Source organism: Notothenia rossii (assembly GCF_949606895.1).
Source record: "Notothenia rossii genome assembly, chromosome: 1".
Lineage (NCBI taxonomy): Eukaryota > Metazoa > Chordata > Actinopteri > Perciformes > Nototheniidae > Notothenia > Notothenia rossii.
This window is the reverse complement of record NC_136912.1, coordinates 79,346,943-79,365,691: the sequence shown is the minus strand read 5'-3', so window position 1 is coordinate 79,365,691 and position 18,749 is coordinate 79,346,943. Positions and strand designations below refer to the sequence as shown.

At 43.1% G+C, this 18,749-nt stretch overlaps 1 protein-coding gene across 3 annotated transcripts in view; it reads left to right on the top strand.

Annotated features, from left to right (window-relative positions):
• The window catches only part of abca7 (ATP-binding cassette, sub-family A (ABC1), member 7), a 35,404-nt gene that overhangs the window by 3,963 nt on the left and 12,692 nt on the right, over positions 1-18,749 (top strand). For 2 of the 3 annotated variants that reach the window (XM_079649042.1, XM_079649044.1), the window contains 23 exons: positions 159-283; positions 1,876-1,994; positions 2,422-2,619; positions 2,721-2,813; positions 3,206-3,443; positions 3,682-3,821; positions 3,971-4,087; positions 4,186-4,383; positions 4,634-4,839; positions 5,000-5,176; positions 5,398-5,620; positions 5,893-6,114; positions 8,050-8,254; positions 8,748-8,861; positions 11,889-12,060; positions 12,334-12,465; positions 12,582-12,721; positions 12,828-12,965; positions 13,198-13,445; positions 17,168-17,225; positions 17,360-17,562; positions 18,426-18,555; positions 18,673-18,696. In XM_079649042.1, coding sequence (XP_079505168.1) covers positions 159-283; positions 1,876-1,994; positions 2,422-2,619; positions 2,721-2,813; positions 3,206-3,443; positions 3,682-3,821; positions 3,971-4,087; positions 4,186-4,383; positions 4,634-4,839; positions 5,000-5,176; positions 5,398-5,620; positions 5,893-6,114; positions 8,050-8,254; positions 8,748-8,861; positions 11,889-12,060; positions 12,334-12,465; positions 12,582-12,721; positions 12,828-12,965; positions 13,198-13,445; positions 17,168-17,225; positions 17,360-17,562; positions 18,426-18,555; positions 18,673-18,696 — 3,620 coding nt within the window. The remainder of the gene's footprint in view (positions 1-158; positions 284-1,875; positions 1,995-2,421; positions 2,620-2,720; positions 2,814-3,205; positions 3,444-3,681; positions 3,822-3,970; positions 4,088-4,185; positions 4,384-4,633; positions 4,840-4,999; positions 5,177-5,397; positions 5,621-5,892; positions 6,115-8,049; positions 8,255-8,747; positions 8,862-11,888; positions 12,061-12,333; positions 12,466-12,581; positions 12,722-12,827; positions 12,966-13,197; positions 13,446-17,167; positions 17,226-17,359; positions 17,563-18,425; positions 18,556-18,672; positions 18,697-18,749) is intronic. The other variant, XM_079649043.1, reaches the window with a different exon arrangement.

Below are 18,749 nucleotides of genomic sequence, written 5' to 3'. Positions count from 1 at the left end.
TTTCCCGGTCGGCTGTGCACTTCATTCAACACAGTTGTTAGTATTCGCAGATGTTAAGTCAGTGTTTACTGGTCAACTAACGTCTGTTGTAGTTTTATTAATAATTGACTGCATGTGTTTGTCCAGTAAAGACTCCTTTTGTGCTCTCTGTCCTCCAGACTGTCTCGTCTCTTTGTGGACGCCCAGACGGTTCTGTCCTACAGTGGAAACCAGAGATTCCCCGGCTTTCAGGAGCTGATGGGCAGTGTCCAAAGTCTGGGAGAGAGACCTGGAGCCTGGCCAAGTACACACCAGCTTGTTTGAATGTCCTCTAGTAGCAACCTGAAGGGATACCTTGACATTCAGACTCTGTGACACTTTCTTTTATTATTATTTACTACTACAGGCCGTGAGGTGGCACTACCAGCCAGACAGTTAAATGGATTTAGGTTTACTACCTGTAATGAGTGGGTTTACTAATTTTGACAGGCAAACATACACAAGTCGTATATCATGTCAAAGTAGATCTTTAAGGTTGCTTTCCAAGAATCAGAATGAATTATATGGAGAAACCCAATAGAGCATTGGCTTCTGTCAGTGAAGTTGTTGTGTGGTTTAAACAAAGTCATCGTGTGGTATAAAGAAACCTGTTACTTAAAATGTCAGGACGTTAAAGAAAAAGATTACTATACATTACATTACATTGCATTTAGCTGACGCTTTTATCCAAAGTACATTCGACCAGGAAGATACAACCTTGAAGAAAACAGAATCATATTAGTACATCAGGTTTCATAGAGCCAAACATTTCAAGTGCTACTCAACTGGCTTTAGATAAGCCAGTCCTTTAAGTGCTCTGTTAGCAGTGCTTTGTTAGTAATTCTATCTCTCGAAGTGGAGTCGAAAGAGATGAGTTTTCAGTCTGCGCAGGAAGATGTGTAAGCTATCTGCTGTCCTGATGTCAATGGGGAGCTCTTTCCACCATTTTGGAGCCAGGATAGCAAACCCACGTATTTTTGCCAATGGGAACTTGGGTCCCCCTCGCAGTGCGGGTGCAGCGAGCCGTTTGGCTGATGCAGAGCGGAGTGCACGTGCTGGGGTGTACGGTTTAACCATGTCCTGGATCTAGGCCAGATCCATTCACAGCATACAAATGTTATATTTCTGGAAAACCTTTTCTTTAATAAAAAAAAGACAGAGCTTTTTAAATAAATATATCTAACAGATAGTACTATTAAGTCCCTGTATGCCATCTCATGTTGTCTAAATGAATTCAGACCTTTTTGTATCCAGTTCTGTTCTCTGTGTTCCCTGAGCAGGACTGAGAGCGTACAGTAGCAGCCAGTTGATCTGTGTGAATGGCTCTAAACAGGTGTCAAGTGACCGGATGAATGTGGCCAATTACCTCACTGTTGAGCAGCACGGAGCGTCTGTTTTGCTTCTCCTTGCTCTGGAGAGATTATATTACATGAATACCCCAGACAAACAATTGGAAGGATGAAAGTAGGCTCTACAGAGTTTTATTCTTCAAGATTTCCCACATCCAGGGCCTTATAGTCATCTGCTAACTCCCACCATCCTCCCGGTTTGATACTGTAAATATTATAAAGCTATTTTTTTTTAACTTATCTTTGCTATTGTTATTTTTCTTTTCGTGTTACCAGCTTTTCAGGAGACAGAAATAATTTAAATGGTCAAATTAAACCTCACGTCAAAAAGTGTAACTGGTCTGTTGACCTTCCAAGTTCAATCCAGCTCTTTAGCTTAGCTAGTGAGCTAGCCTGCCGGATTGAAGTCATGGTCATGATTCATTAAAAACAATTGGAGTTGATTTGTAATACAGCATGTTTTATTAGTAGCAATGGAAAGTATTAAATGTTCGTGTTTCTGCTTTAGATCTTCCGGTAGAAGAATACCTGAGAGCCAATGAGACTTTCTCCTCCTTCCTCCTGACCAATGGCAGCCTGTCGTCTGTGACTGTGAGCCAGTTGCTGAAAGCTCGTCTCAATTTTCAGGTGGGGTCTCTTCTGAATATCCTTGGATAACAACAATTAGTGTGTAGAAAGCGAACTCACTTGGGCCCTGAGCAGTTTCTTCTGTTTGATTGGTTCATCTGTTCTGACATGTGCAACCTAACAGATGTTTCCAAAAGATACAAAATGATTTCAACTTTCACTTCAGAAACAAAAGGGGCAACAAAAGATTTAGACAGATCAAGTTCAAAGATAAAAGAGGAATTATGAATTGTTTAATTAAATTAACGGTGTGTATATATAGAGTAAAGCAATCTTAAACGTAACACTTTGGCATCTGTGAGGTAAATGGGCTTTATTAAATCACAGATAAAAAAAACAGCACAGAGGAGAACCAGTTTTATGTATCTTTTGTCCGAGCCTAACACTGTTAAATGTAAAAGTGGGACATCAATTGTGTCACGTGCAGGTTGTTATGGCTGGATCTGAGTTGCAGCTGAAGGACTTGGTGTGTAATGCGAGCATGCTGGGACGTTTTCTGACGGTGGACGGAGGAGAAGCAGCCATGAACGATCTTCAGACTCAGCTGTGTAAAGTGTCAGCTGACATCCTGAAGGAGGCTGAACGCATCTTCCTCTCTCAGCTCGATTTGCCCAAGCTGTTAACGGTAGGGATTGGCATAAAAGTGCAAAAATCAGTGGATTAAAAGCATCTTAAGAGCATTAATAAGTACCATCAGTAAACCCGTCTCTGTTTCCTTCCTGTCAGAGAGAGCGTCTGATGGCTAACGCCGAAGACCTCAGGGACATCAGTCTGGCCGTCATGTCCGTTTCCCAGGAGATGGCCGTCCTCATCGATGATGTGAGAACACACTATTTTTCTTTTTAATCTGCGTTTTGAATTTTGTTTGACAGTATTTTTGTTATGTGCTGTACATTTGCACTAGTTATTAATAACACATAGCTATTGGAAATTATATCAAACTATCATTGAATATAATGCTATTTAGTGGTTATGTTATCCCTCTTAATAAATATGGAATGTATTTAACCTTGAAGGAAATCAGAGTTTAGTCTCTTTCTGTGCTTAGATAATGTTTCCCCTACTTTCTGGCTGAGTAAAGTTGAAAGAAAATGTCTGTAAGGAATAACATACAGTACATTATAACATATATGTGGTTTCTCCCTGCATGTTTACCCTCTTCTGTGTTTCTTTTCTGGTCCTTTTCCAAATTATTTCCTTTCTCCCTTCAGTTCTCCTCTCTCTCCAGCTTTGCTGACATGAGTGCAGCTCTCAGTCTTCTATCTCCAGCGAATCGCTCGGCGTTGCCCAGGGAGAGTTTTCGTGCTTTTTCAAGGATCATGTGCGGTCACCCAGAGATTGGTGGTGAGCGAATCCCTTCACTCAACTGGTATGAGGACAATGACATCAAGTCCTTCTTAGGAAAAAATGGCACCGAAGACAAAGACCTGGACCATGACAACAACACAAGTGAGAAACATACTAATAATTAAAGACAAATTAATGGCTTTGTGTGAAAAGGTTTGAGTATATTTCTTGCATTATAACTGTACTTTTGTGATTTTTAGGATGAACAGGAATAATAGCCACAGCAAAAACCAATAATTCCACTAATCAAATTTTTGCTGTGTCATGACTCATGACTATGTTTAATCAGGTTTTTTTGTCCAACATTTGTCTCCTTTGGTCTGTTCTTTTCTCAACGCAGCTCCATTCTGTAAAAGTTTGATCCACGGCCTGGAGTCCAACCCTCTGTCCCGCATTGTGTGGCGAGGGATAAAACCTCTGTTTATTGGAAAACTGCTGTACACACCAGACACCCCTGCAGTTCAGGAAGTCATGAAAGAGGTAGTCAACTCTCAGTGAATCTGGGAGGCTTTCTCAGGCTTTTAACTCTATCTTAATAATTGAAAACATATTCTGTAGTTGTTGTAGAAAATGTAAGGCATTGTGAAACAAATACATCCATCTAAGCTAACTACACGTTTCTGCTGAAGGTGAACAAGCCCTTTGAGGACCTGCAGATCCTCCAGGATCTGAATGAGGCCTGGATGGAAGTGGGGCCGCGAGTCAAGTATTACATGGAGAACAGTTTGGAGATTCAGCTACTGCAGGTCTGACTGCTGACTCTTCACAGGGGGGATACATGTATTTTAACACATTTGGTGCAAAGACCTTTTTTTTATATTTAATGTGTTTGTGTGTATGACAGGATTTGTTGAAGCGTCCAGAGGTCGCAGTACTGGTCAACCTGAGACTAGAGAACACGACCTGGACGGCCTCAAGGATCGCTCGTTTCCTGTCCACGCCCCCCCCAGGCACCCCGAAGAGACCCGGAGCGCCTCCTAACTGGCTGGACATCTACAACAACCTCGGCCACACCATCTCCACCCTCTCACAAGTCTCTGAGGTTCTCTTCCTTTGGCATTCTTGATTTTTCTTCATGTCAGAGATTCTAGCCTCTTACTGACAACAGCTTCTGTTATATTTCTTTTTTAACATGGCCATCCTTTTTGAGCACCTGTTTTATATTCTTTAAAAAGGTTTGATGGTAGGGTAGTAAATAGTCCTCTTAGTCCTCTAACAATGTAAGTAAACTTCAGCTCTTCTTCCCTGTCGTTTGTTATTAATGACTTTGGTGTTTCCTCCTATCCCCTCAGTGTTTCTCTCTAAACAAGCTGGAGGGGTTGGACACTGAAGGTCAGATGGTTGACAGGGCGTTAGAGCTTCTAGAGGACCGGCAGTTTTGGGCAGGTGTTGTTTTCCTGCTTCCTAACTCCTCATCCCCTAACCTGCCGCCCCACGTGAAATACAAAATCCGAATGGACATTGATGATGTGACCCGGACCAACAAGATCAAGGACAGGTACTCAGGAAGCTCCAAAATATCTTGTTTTTTACTTAATGCAGAACTTCTTCATTGGAATTTCTAGGAAACAGCTTTTGCTTTCTAGTAAATACGCATTTTCAAATTAAAGTTGATATTCAGATATATTCAAAATGTAATTTTGGTATTTTTCCTTCAGGTTTTGGGACCCTGGTCCAGCAGCCGACCCTTTTAATGATATGCGCTACATTTGGGGTGGCTTTGTGTACGTCCAGGACCTGGTGGAGAGAGCGGTGAGCCGCATCCTGACCGGAGTTCAACAAACAACCGGCATCTACATCCAGCAGATGCCCTACCCCTGCTATGTGGATGATGTGTAAGTCAAATGTTGTACATTCATGTTTTTAGGAACTGGGGACACAGTCCCACATGATCATGTTGGCTATTCATTCCCTTTCTCAAGTACACCAAGTGGGTAAGTCCCCACAGGAAAACATGAATAAGTATTTTATTTGTCATCAACAATCCATGGCTTAAGACTAGAACTACATTAGTATTTTCTCACCTTTTCTTACTTTCATACTTTTTTTTTACCAGTTTCCTTCGAGTGCTGAACCGCTCTCTGCCACTCTTCATGACGCTGGCCTGGATCTACTCGGTGGCGATGATCATCAAAGGCGTAGTGTACGAGAAGGAGGCGAGGCTGAAGGAAACCATGAGGATTATGGGTCTGGGAACGGGAACGCTGTGGCTCAGCTGGTTCATCAGCAGCATCGTTCCTTTCCTTGTCTCCGCAGGGCTCCTCATCGCTATGCTAAAGGCAAGATAACCACTCACTCGACGCAAAACATATCAAAGAAAAGATGCTCACTTAGATACAAAACAGACGGTTGATCAATAAAGAAAACATAGAGCTGTAAAAAATAATATGAATAGTGCAGTCAGATTCAACTGATGATAATGTGTACAATTCAATGTGTTCAGGTTCAAAGCTTCTTAAAATGTTGAATGTATAGCATTCCTTTATCTGTAACATTTATCCTCCTGAAGCCACTGTTTAGCCTCCTAACTTTTATTTTCTCTTCCTCTCAGGTGGGGGACATCCTGCCGTACAGCAACCCACTTGTTGTGTTTTTCTTCCTGACGGCGTTTGCCACCGCCACCATCATGCAGTGTTTCCTCATCAGTACCTTCTTCTCTAAAGCCAACCTGGCTGCTGCCTGTGGAGGGCTGATCTACTTCGGGCTGTACCTGCCGTACGTACTGTGTGTAGCCTGGAGAGACCGCCTCAACACCACCTACAAAGTCATCGCTGTAAGTAAATATGTATAGATATTCTGCCTATATATATATATATATATATATATATATATATATATATATATACAGTGGGGCAAAAAAGTATTTAGTCAGCCACCAATTGTGCAAGTTCTCCCACTTAAAAAGATGAGAGGCCTGTAATTTTCATCCTAGGTATACCTCAACTATGAGAGACAAAAGGAGAAAAAAAAAATCCAGAAAATCACATTGTCTGATTTTTAAAGAATTTATTTGCAAATTATGGTGGAAAATAAGTATTTGGTCAATAACAAAAGTTCATCTCAATAGTTTGTTAAATACCCTTTGTTGGCAATGACAGAGGTCAAACGTGTTCTGTAAGTCTTCACAAGGTTTTCACACACTGTTGCTGGTATTTTGGCCCATTCCTCCATGCAGATCTCCTCTAGAGCAGTGATGTTTTGGGGCTGTAGCTGGGCAACACAGACTTTCAACTCCCTCCAAAGATTTTCTATGGGGTTGAGATCTGGAGACTGGCTAGGCCACTCCAGGACCTTGAAATGCTTCTTACGAAGCCACTCCTTCGTTGCCCGGGCGGTGTGTTTGGGATCATTGTCATGCTGAAAGACCCAGCCACGTTTCATCTTCAATGCCCTTGCTGATGGAAGGAGGTTGTCACTCAAAATCTCACGATACATGGCCCCATTCATTCTTTCCTTTACACGGATCAGTCGTCCTGGTCCCTTTGCAGAAAAACAGCCCCAAAGCATGATGTTTCCACCCCCATGTTTCACAATAGGTATGGTGTTCTTTGGATGCAACTCAGCATTCTTTCTCCTCCAAACACGTCTAGTTGAGTTTTTACCAAAAAGTTATATTTTGGTTTCATCTGACCATATGACATTCTCCCAATCCTCTTCTGGATCATCTAAATGCTCTCTAGCAAACTTCAGACGGGCCTGGACATGTACTGGCTTAAGCAGGGGGACACGTCTGGCACTGCAGGATTTGGGTCCCTGGCGGCGTAGAGTGTTACTGATGGTAGCCTTTGTTACTTTGGTCCCAGCTCTCTGCAGGTCATTGACTAGTTCCCCCCGTGTGGTTCTGGGATTTTTGCTCACCGTTCTCTTGTAATCATTTTGACCCCACGGGGTGAGATCTTGCGTGGAGCCCCAGATCGAGGGAGATTATCAGTGGTCTTGTATGTCTTCCATTTTCTAATAAGTGCTCCCACAGTTGATTTCTTCACACCAAGCTGCTTACCTATTGCAGATTCAGCCTTCCCAGCCTGGTGCAGGTCTACATTTTGGTCTATTTTGTTTCTGGTGTCCTTTGACAGCTCTTTGGTCTTGGCCATTGTGGAGTTTGGAGTGTGACTGTTTGAGGTTGTGGACAGGTGTCTTTTATACTGATAACGAGTTCAAACAGGTGCCATTAATACAGTTAACAAGTGGAGGACAGAGGATGCTCTTAAAGAAGAAGTTACAGGTCTGTGAGAGCCAGAAATCTTGTTTGTTTGTAGGTGACCAAATACTTATTTTCCATAATAACTTCCAAAAAACATCTTTAAAAATCTGACAATGTGATTGTCTGGATTTTTTTTTTTTTCTCATTTTGACTCTCATAGTTGAGGTATACCTAGGATGAAAATTACAGGCCTCTCTCATCTTTTTAAGTGGGAGAACTTGCACAATTGGTGGCTGACTAAATACTTTTTTGCCCCACTGTGTATATATATATATATATATATATATATATATATAGTACTAGAAAGACATTTTCTAGATGCATGAATACATATAGTTTTCAGAAATTGTAGCAAGACTCAATGCCCATATGATATCAGTAAGCCATAAATTAAATCCTATGAGTTTCAATAACAAAGAAGTTATTTCTTCCTGGCCATTGTTACAGAATTGTGTAAAGTGTCCTTGTGCCAGGATAATAATGTGCTTGTTCCTCTTTCATCAGAGCTTTCTTTCCCCTGTGGCCTTTGGCTTCGGCTGTGAGTATTTCTCTCAGTATGAAGAGCAGGGCGTAGGCATCCAGTGGTACAACCTCCGCTCCAGCCCTGTACAAGGAGACTCGTACAGCTTCACCACCTCTATAGTCATGCTCTACGTGGACGCCTTCATCTACGCCACTGCAGCCTGGTACATCGAAGCAGTGTTTCCCGGTGCGACTATGGAACTTTATTCTAGAAATAAACATTGGAAATGTTCTGCGCTTTTATTTTTGTTGAGTTACAGTTAGGGGGATATTGAGTACAGATCTCTGTCTTCAGCAAACTATAAACTTTTAGTTCAAGGATCACTTATAAAATGTACCATACTTCTGGCTTGATTTTCATTTATACAGGACAAAGAATCCTTCTTTACAGATAATCATTTATTCAGAAAAATGCAAATTTGAAAGCTGGACCTTAAAACTGCTTTTATGTGTTTGTTTGTTTTGGTTAAATCATCAAATATAAATTCAGTAATACATTATTTTTTATTAAGTGATTTCTTAAGTATTAAAATGATTCACTGCTACTAAGTATTACTAAATTAAGTGTTGTTTTGTTGTAGTATTGGCCAATGTATCTGTATATTAGCTTAACATTGCACTCACCAGTATCATCAAAATGTAGCACGGGATAACATTTTATCTGGTTTTTTTCACACCAGGAGAATATGGGATCCCCAGGCCCTGGTACTTCATTTTCCAAATCAACTATTGGGGAGGAATTCCTCTGGAGGCAGGCATGCCCATCCCCCCCGCACCTGGAGAACAGGATGGAGGTACAACACTTGTGAAGTCATTTCAACCAAGCGGATGTTTCTCTTTCACTTCTAAGTTAAACTGTCACAGTAATCCAAAGATACATTAAAGGGGACCTATCATTCAAAATGCACTTTTTGCAGAAACATGTGTCCCCGGCATGTCAGGTTACTCACAAATGGCACATTTCCACTGCAGAGGGGTAGCCCCGTTTAAGCGTCCCTAAGCGTCCTTGCTCAGGCCTCGGGCTGCCTCGCTGGCCGTCCGAGGCCGTGGCACATTTCTATTATAGTTTAGGACCTGGGGTAGCAACGCAGTGTAGGCGGGGTGATCAACTTTTTTTTGGCCAGTGAGATGGAGGAACGACAGCTTTTCTTTGACGTTGCCATTTTTGTAGCTCCTCCGTTTACAAAAATGCTGTGTATATAAATGCTGCAAGCTTACTTCTAGATATATATGCGACACTAGGGATGATCTCGCGCGCGATCTTGTGACGATTCTTTCTGACCAATCAGCAGTCGAGAGTGTTGACGTCACTAGTTCAGCCCTGGTCCTGGCCTGATAGAACCACGATTTTATGGGGCCGGAAAATGAGGAAAACAGTACCCACTAGCCCGGTGCTACGCTATATGGAAAGGCTAACAAAAACTGGCCTGGCCGCTTGAGGATGATTAAGGACACTTAAACGGGGCTACCCGCAGCAGTGGAAATGCTCAAAGTGTCCGAAAATAAAACCCTTTCTCTTTTCTTGCGTGCGCAAATCTCGGAAAATTGGGCTACAACGAGCTGATCTAGATTTCCCATCCGTGGTGAAGAATCAATGCCGACGTAATATGGCCTTTGTTTACATTAGCAAGCATCGCTAACATTCAGAGCTAACCAGTACTGGAGAGAGTACATGTGTGAAGAAGCAGGAAATAAAAAGGAACTCACCTTGCAAGAGAGAAAGCCTTTGAGCTCCATAATGTTTCAGAAATAATCCTTGATGTGGTTTTGGAGTTTCATCACCCTAGCATTTATTTTAAACAGTATCTGCCGGTTCCCGCATGAGCAGGCATAAGCTCTGCCCCCCTTTCTTTTTTTTTTAAAGCTTTAAACCCCGAATCAGCAATTTAGTAACAGGAAGTGAAATAGAGGGATATTAGGCATGGCTAGAATGGGTGATCTGTTTGGTATTTTGAGCAAAACACTTCATAGACATGTTTTTTATACATTTGTATATGTCTGAGACCTATGCTATTGCCTAAATATTGCATGATAGGTGACCTTTAAAGCCACAGTCGGCTTTCTTTGGCTGAGCCTCTGGAAATGTGTGTTTAGGGCTCCTTTTCTGTGCCCTGCTGTCCTCGACCACTTTGAGCCTGTATCCCTCTCGGCAGTAGTCAAGCACCTGCGGCCGACAAACTGCACCTCAGACAGCATTCCCTCTTGCCTTCTCAGATGTTTTCGATTCAGTTGGAGCAAGTCTTTTATTGCTTATAAACACCTCTCTTAGCTCAGGATGTGTCCCAGCTGCCTTCAAACATGCCGTGGTCAAGCCACTACTTAAAAAGAAAAATCTCGACCCTTCCATTCTCGCAAATTTTAGGCCCATTTCCCAGCTACCTTTTTTATCTAAAGCCCTGGAGCGAGTAGTCTACGCCCAGCTGCAGTCTTTCTTAACCACGCATGGCATCCATGAAAAGTTTCAACCCATGCACAGCACTGAAGCAGCCCTTTTTAAGAGTTTTTAATGATCTGCTCCTAGACACCGACTCAGGTAGCCCAGCTGTCCTGGTGCTGTTAGACCTGACAGCTGTGGACCATAGCATCCAGTTGTCACGGCTTGAGCAGTCCACTGGCATCACAAGCTCTGCCCTTGCATGGTTCAGGTCTTACCTGACAGACTGTAGCTTCTCAGTGCAGCTAGGTGCCTTCTCCTCTGCCAAAGCCCCTCTTACCTGTGGGGTTCCCCAAGGCTCTATTCTGGGCCCCATCCTTTTTCTACTGTACATACTGCCCCTAGGTTAAATTCTTACAAAACACGATATTCCCTTCTACTGCTACGCCGACGATGTACAGATCTATCTGCCTCTCAAAGCAAATGTCAAACACTCACTACAGCAGTTGATGGACTGCTTAGCAGAGATAAAATCCTGGCTGAGCAAAATACTTTCTCAACCTCAACGATAACAAGACTGAGGTCATCTTTTTTGGACCCCAACCTCCAGCCTCTCCGGTTGATATTCTGGGCTCTCTCAATAAAAACATCCTCCCCTCTGTCATAAACCTTGGAGTGACCTTCAATAGCACTTTTAAATTCGACAAGCAGGTCAGCAGCGTAGTCAAATCCTGCTTTTTAAATAAGACTATTGGCCAAAACCAAGTCGTATTTATCTTTTAAAGACTTAGAAAAGGTTATTAATGCCTTCGTATCCTCAAGACTGGATTACTGCAACGCTCTATACGTGGGTATGGACCAGGCCTCAATTAAACGCCTGCAGCTAGTCCATAACGCAGCTGCACGTCTTCTGACTGGCCACAAAAAGCGTGACCACATCACCCCAATTCTGGCCTTACTACACTGGTTTCCAATTCGGTTCCGAATTGATTTTAAAATCCTTTTATTTGTTTTTAAAGCACTAAATGGGCTGGCTCCTGCCTATATAGCCAAACTCCTTCATCGCTACACCCCAGCCAGAGCTTTAAGGTCTGCTGACCAGCTGTTGCCGATAGTGCCCAAGACCAGGCTCAAAACCAGAGGGCACCGAGCCTTCGCAGCAGCTGGCCCTAGGCTCTGGAACACTCTGCCCCTCCATGTGAGGTTCTACTCTTAAAACACACTTCTTCTCCCTGGCCTTTTAGTCAGAGCGGAGCACAACTCTTGACTTTTGCCTGTGTTTTTTATATATCTGTTTTTAATTGTTTTGTTTTTTTTGTGATTGTAGTAATGTGTTTTTATTACATGTACAGCACTTTGGCTCGACCAAACATTGTAATTCCCCAGTATTTACTAAGATGTAATGTTTCATTTTACCTTCTAAATAAATATCATTTTCTGTCATTAGATCACATTGAACCGGAGCCCGATAACCTGGTCATGGGTGTGAGCGTCAGAAACCTGGTGAAAATCTACAAGAAAGGAGCCAAACTGGCCGTCAATCACCTGAACCTAAAGTTCTACGAGGGGCAGATCACTTCCTTCCTCGGACACAACGGAGCAGGCAAAACCACCACCATGTAAGCAGCCGTCTTGCTGAGCTGAGGTCTACCACTGTGTTCAATGATGATGAGTATGAGGGCAACTTTGAGGTTTACTTTTCCAAGGATTTCAAGTAGAACTTAGGTTGAATGCAATTTGAGTAGATGCCATGCCATCTTTTGGGTTATTAATGGGGGATTATATAGTTACTAAATCAGCATCAGTTCAGTCTTTCTTATTTGTATTACTAATTTAAAGTGGAAGGTGTGCTTTAACTAAGTATATATTCTAATGTGTCTGATGTTCGTCAGATCGGTCCTGACTGGCCTGTTCCCACCTACCTCGGGCACTGTCTACATTAAGGGAATGGACATCCGCCATGACATGGACATCATCCGGAGGACACTGGGAGTTTGTCCACAGCACAATGTCCTGTTCGACATGTAAGGCTTGTCTTTCTGGCATCTGACAGTTACTGCACTGCTCTTTGATTGTTTTTGTGTGATTATTTATGAAATGACTCATGCACTCACTCTTTCTTTGAATCCCTTTTCCTCAGACTAACAGTGGAGGAGCATGTTTGGTTTTATGGGTGCCTGAAGGGTTTATCTGAAGCAGAGGTGAAAGCTGAGATGGACACTCTGCTGGAAGACGTCGGCCTGCTGCACAAACGACATGAACAGACCAAAAACCTCTCTGGTAGACTTGCTAGGTTGTATAATGACTGCATATATTTTATTGAGGGTGTTTCATCTTTAAAAATAAATCTGTTACAAATGTAAACGCCCTCTTGTTTTTCTGTCAGGTGGCATGCAGAGGAAGCTGTCTGTGGCGATCGCGTTTGTCGGAGGCTCGAAGGTGGTTGTTCTGGATGAGCCCACAGCAGGGGTTGATCCTTACTCCCGCAGAGGGATCTGGGATTTGCTGCTCAAATATAGAAAAGGTGAAGGACAACAGCTTGAGATCTCACTGTTTTTTAAATAAGGGTAAACATTTTAAAAGGCCGTAACCCCAAAAGTTCACAAAGGCATTTAAGCCTCAACCTCCAAAACAACAATGCTTTTTTGGAGTTACTACCTTAAAGCTCTTTTTTGTCTTAACTTCAATTACAAGATTACTTCATCACAAAAGAGAAGAAATAGTCAATCTGTATTCCCCCTCTCTGTCCCCCTCAGACCGGACCATCATCCTGTCCACTCACTACATGGATGAGGCAGAGCTGCTAGGCGATCGGATCGCCATCATCTCTCAGGGGAAGCTGTGCTGCTATGGCTCACCACTCTTCCTGAAGTCCCGCCTTGGATCTGGCTACTACCTCACTGTGGTGAAGAGGGAGGGACTGGAGACCAGCACTCCCAGCAGCACCAGTATCTGCACCAGCACAAGCAACAGCACCAGCACCAGCAAGCTGCCTCCTCTCAAGGTCTGTTTTTATCCCTCTCTAAACTGTAATTAATGAGTCACGTATTTATGCTTTGCTTCACATTCAAGCCGTTACATGCATACACCAAATATATTTTCATGACAAAAAACTAAAGTTTGCATTTTTGTGTTTATATCTTGGAAAGATCCTGTTCAGTAAATTAGATGGGGTGATTACAAAAGTGTGGGAAGGACATAAAGAAAAAAATAATATGTAAAATGGCATGCACCTAAAGCAGTGCTTCTCAAAGTGTGGTCCGCGGACGACCACCACTGGTGGTCCGTGAGCGCCCCCTAGTGGTCCGTGAGTATATTGGTAAAATTTCTTATTTTAAATAAATACATATATTTAAGTTTACAGCACTCTCGTGGGAAAATCTCCGCAATGGAGCGAGGTTAAGTTTCACTTTCGATTGCATGATATAGCCCAGCGCAACACCTTCATCACACATGTTGCCACTTGTTTGTACCATTTTCAGGCGATTTGTAATCTGTGTAAGTGGTCCTTGGTATGAAAAAGTCTGAGAAACACTGACCTAAAGGAAATGAAGGTGTCCTTAAGGGCTTTGAAAGAAGTCTGTAAAAAATGCATTATCATTATATACATGTCCTACTAATATCTTTGTGACTGTAGTCACGCCTAGACTACTGCAACTCCCTCCTGGCTGGTCTACCTGCATATGCCATCCGACCTCTGCAGCTCATCCGGAATGCAGCTGCTCGTCTGGTCTTCAACCTTCCTAAATTCTCCCACACCACGCTGCTCCTCCGCACCCTTCACTGGCTTCCGGTAACTGCTAGAATCCACTTCAAGACAATGGTACTTGCCTACCATGCTGCAAATGGATCTGGCCCTTCCTACATCCAGGACATGGTTAAACCGTACACCCCAACACGTGCACTCTGCTCTGCATCAGCCAAACGGCTCGCTGCAAATGCACTGCGAGGGGGACCCAAGTTCCCATCAGCAAAGACACGTGGGTTTGCTATCCTGGCTCCAAAATGGTGGAATGAGCTCCCCATTGACATCAGGACAGCAGAAAGCTTACACACCTTCCGGCGCAGACTGAAAACTCATCTCTTTCGACTCCACTTTGAGCGATAGAACTATTAACAAAGCACTTACAGTGGGGCAAACAATTATTTAGTCAGCCACCAATTGTGCAAGTTCTCCCACTTAAAAAGATGAGAGAGGCCTTTAATTTTCATCCTAGGTATACCTCAACTATGAGAGACAAAATGAGAACAAAAAATTCATGCAGATCTCCTCTAGAGCAGTGATGTTTTGGGGCTGTCGCTGGGCAACACAGACTTTCAACTCCCTCCAAAGATTTTCTATGGGGTTGAGATCTGGAGACTGGCTAGGCCACTCCAGGACCTTGAAATGCTTCTTACGAAGCCACTCCTTCGTTGCCCGGGCGGTGTGTTTGGGATCATTGTCATGCTGAAAGACCCAGCCACGTTTCATCTTCAATGCCCTTGCTGATGGAAGGAGGTTGTCACTCAAAATCTCACGATACATGGCCCCATTCATTCTTTCCTTTACACGGATCAGTCGTCCTGGTCCCTTTGCAGAAAAACAGCCCCAAAGCATGATGTTTCCACCCCCATGTTTCACAGTAGGTATGGTGTTCTTTTGATGCAACTCAGCATTCTTTCTCCTCCAAACACGTCTAGTTGAGTTTTTACCAAAAAGTTCTATTTTGGTTTCAACTGACCATATGACATTCTCCCAATCCTCTTCTGGATCATCTAAATGCACTCTAGCAAACTTCAGACGGGCCTGGACATGTACTGGCTTAAGCAGGGGGACACGTCTGGCACTGCAGGATTTGAGTCCCTGGCGGCGTAGTGTGTTACTGATGGTAGCCTTTGTTACTTTGGTCCCAGCTCTCTGCAGGTCATTGACTAGGTCCCCCCGTGTGGTTCTGGGATTTTTGCTCACCGTTCTTGTGATCATTTTGACCCCACGGGGTGAGATCTTGCGTGGAGCCCCAGATCGAGGGAGATTATCAGTGGTCTTGTATGTCTTCCATTTTCTAATAATTGCTCCCACAGTTGATTTCTTCACACCAAGCTGCTTACCTATTGCAGGTTCAGTCTTCCCAGCCTGGTGCAGGTCTACAATTTTGTTTCTGGTGTCCTTTGACAGCTCTTTGGTCTTGGCCATTGTGGAGTTTGGAGTGTGACTGTTTGAGGTTGTGGACAGGTGTCTTTTATACTGATAACGAGTTCAAACAGGTGCCATGAATACAGTTAACAAGTGGAGGACAGAGGGGGCTCTTAAAGAAGAAGTTACAGGTCTGTGAGAGCCAGAAATCTTGTTTGTTTGTAGGTGACCAAATACATATTTTACCGAGGAATTTACCAATTAATTAATTAAAAATCAGACAATGTGATTTTCTGGAATTTCTTTTCTCCTCCTGTCTCTCATAGTTGAGGTATACCTAGGAAGAAAATTACAGGCCTCTCATCTTTTTAAGTGGGAGAACTTGCACAATTGGTGGCTGACTAAATACTTTTTTGCCCCACTGTATATACTAATAAAGGACTGGCTTATCTAAAGCCAGTTGAGTAGCACTTGACATTTTTTAGCTCTATGAAACCTGATGTACTTATATGAATCCCACCTCCAATCAGAGACCAGACCACATTCACTTTATTTAAATCAAAGCTCAAAATATGGTTAGTGGGGAATCAGCTCTGCCGGCACTGACCCAATCTTCTGCTCCTTACAACATTACATTACATTACATTTAGCTGACGCTTTTATCCAAAGCGACTTACAATAAGTACATTCGACCAGGAAGATACAACCTTGAAGAAAACAGAATCATATAAGTACATCAGGTTTCATAGAGCCAAACATTTCAAGTGCTACTCAACTGGCTTTAGATAAGCCAGTCCTTTATTAGTATATAAGTGCTTTGTTAATAATTCTATCGCTCGAAGTGGAGTCTAAAGAGATGAGTTTTCAGTCTGCGCCGGAAGGTGAGCAAGCTATCTGCTGTCCTGATGTCAATGGGGAGCTCATTCCACCATTTTGGAGCCAGGATAGCAAACCCACGTGTTTTTGCTGATGGGAACTTGGGTCCCCCTCGCAGTGCGGGTGCAGCGAGCTGTTTGGCTGATGCAGAGCGGAGTGCACGTGCTGGGGTGTACGGTTTAACCATGTCCTGGATGTAGGAAGGGCCAGATCCATTCACTGCATGGTACGCAAGTACCAGTGTCTTGAAGTGGATTCTAGCAGTTACTGGAAGCCAGTGAAAGGAGCGGCGTGGTGTGGGAGAATTTAGGAAGGTTGAAGACCAGACGAGCAGCTGCCTATGCACAAGATGCTACAACCCACTGCCTGTGTTTTGTTTTAATGTTCTGTATTTTAAATTGTTTTATTTAAGTATCCCAGTAATGTCTGTTGCATGTTTTAAATGTATTGTATTTACTTGTTTAAAATGAAATGTGTTTTAGGTTGACTTTTAAAATCTGCCCAGGGACTACAGATGAAAAATAGCCTCTTGGCTAACTCTGGCACATTTACAGAAATGTTCATTAATGTGCACTGTCCCTGTTAAATAAATGAATAAATAAATTCTGTTTTCTTCAAGTTTGTATTTTGTTGGTCGAACGCACTTATTGTAAGTCGCTTTGGATAAAAGCGTCAGCTAAACGCAATGTAATGTAGTTTCCTCTGTAGACTTTAAGAAGTCTTCTTTGTGTTTTTAGGACAGTGAATCATCCATGAGTGAAGACACCGGCCTGGGAAGTGAGGAGAGCAACTCGTGTGAGTCTTTAATTCCCGTTCGGCCTTTACAATTTTAGTTTTGGAGGATTTTAATTTGTGAAAACCACCAGTTTGACGATTGAAGAGATTACTCACAGCATGATCTCTCTCTTTAACCTCGTCTCCACGGGCAGACCTTGCGGCGCTGCTCTCCCTGGCGCAGCAACACATCCCTGGGGCGAGGCTGGTGGAGGAGTCTGGGCGCGAGGCGGTGCTCAACCTGCCGCAGGCGGCTGCCAAGGACAGCAGCCTGGCCGTCTTCCTGGCCGAACTGGACAAGAGGCTGGGCGAGCTGGGCGTCAGCAGCTACGGCCTGTCGGACAGCACTCTTGAGGAGGTGAGACTTTTACATCGGTTTTTAATCGATACATACTGTAGGCTACATATGCTATTTGATCCACTTGCTTTTCACACACTGTTCAATTCAAAAGAAAATGAAATGGATGTAAATATGAATAATTATATGAAAATATAATATGAAAAACAATATAAACGTAATCATAGTTATTTAAGATGCTTCATACTTAAGAGTTATTTTGCCCTCACTATGCGTGTAATGTACTAAATGTCCAATGCAGCCAGCTGAACACTTCCAATCCAGAACCAATACATGTTGAACACAACAATTGGCTTTTAAGGTTTCTTAATGAAAACAGAGACAAAAAAGGGACAGTTCAGACCAATAGGGACAACACTTCTTTGAGACTCTGCTTAACAACTCAGCTTGTTAAGCGGCTGGCTTAAGAGCGTGCGTAGTTTGCGTGCGTGCGCAACATGTCATCAGCGCCTCACATTTTAACTCTTGAACTCATCCAAGATTCCCTTTGCCATTGTGCGTATGACAACAAATAGCAAAGCACTTGTCGTCCCACCTGTGTGATCTGCAGGAGCTCAGCCAGGTCTAATCAGCAGTGTTGGATATTTGTGGAGCAGCCAAGGTCTTAGTGGGTTTAACATTAGCATCAGATTAGCACTGATAGCTAAGTCTGATGACTTTACTCAGTCTGAATAACCGCTCGGTCTCTTCTTACCGCTGCAAAGCTTTTTTTACTGCCACCTGCTGTCAGCTGTCAGGGCCTGAAAATCATTTTAAGGGCTGTTACCTAACCCTAACCCAGACCTGGCAATGTAACTCTCACTAACCTCAACTAAAGGAATAATCTTGTTGTGTTTTATTATGCCCATTCTTCTCATTTCAAGATCTTTTTACGAGTGGCTGAGGAAACAGGGGTCGATGCTGACCCAGAGCTGCAGGCTGAGTCTCCCAGCAGGCAGCAGCCGTCAGCCGGGCAACGGGTGGAGAGGCAAGATGCTGAAGAGCCAGAAACAGGTCTGCACAAACACTTCCAGGCACAGATTTTTGTACATACCACACATTGTTTCCATGTACAGTGAGTCTGCTGTTTCGTCTCCAACTTTCATTGTTTGTTTCCATAATTGCTGCCAGGAAGGAAAAGGCTTCGTAAGCAAGGTACTTTCTGATCATCCTGTACTAAAAAACACCATCAGATGGAAAAAGAGATA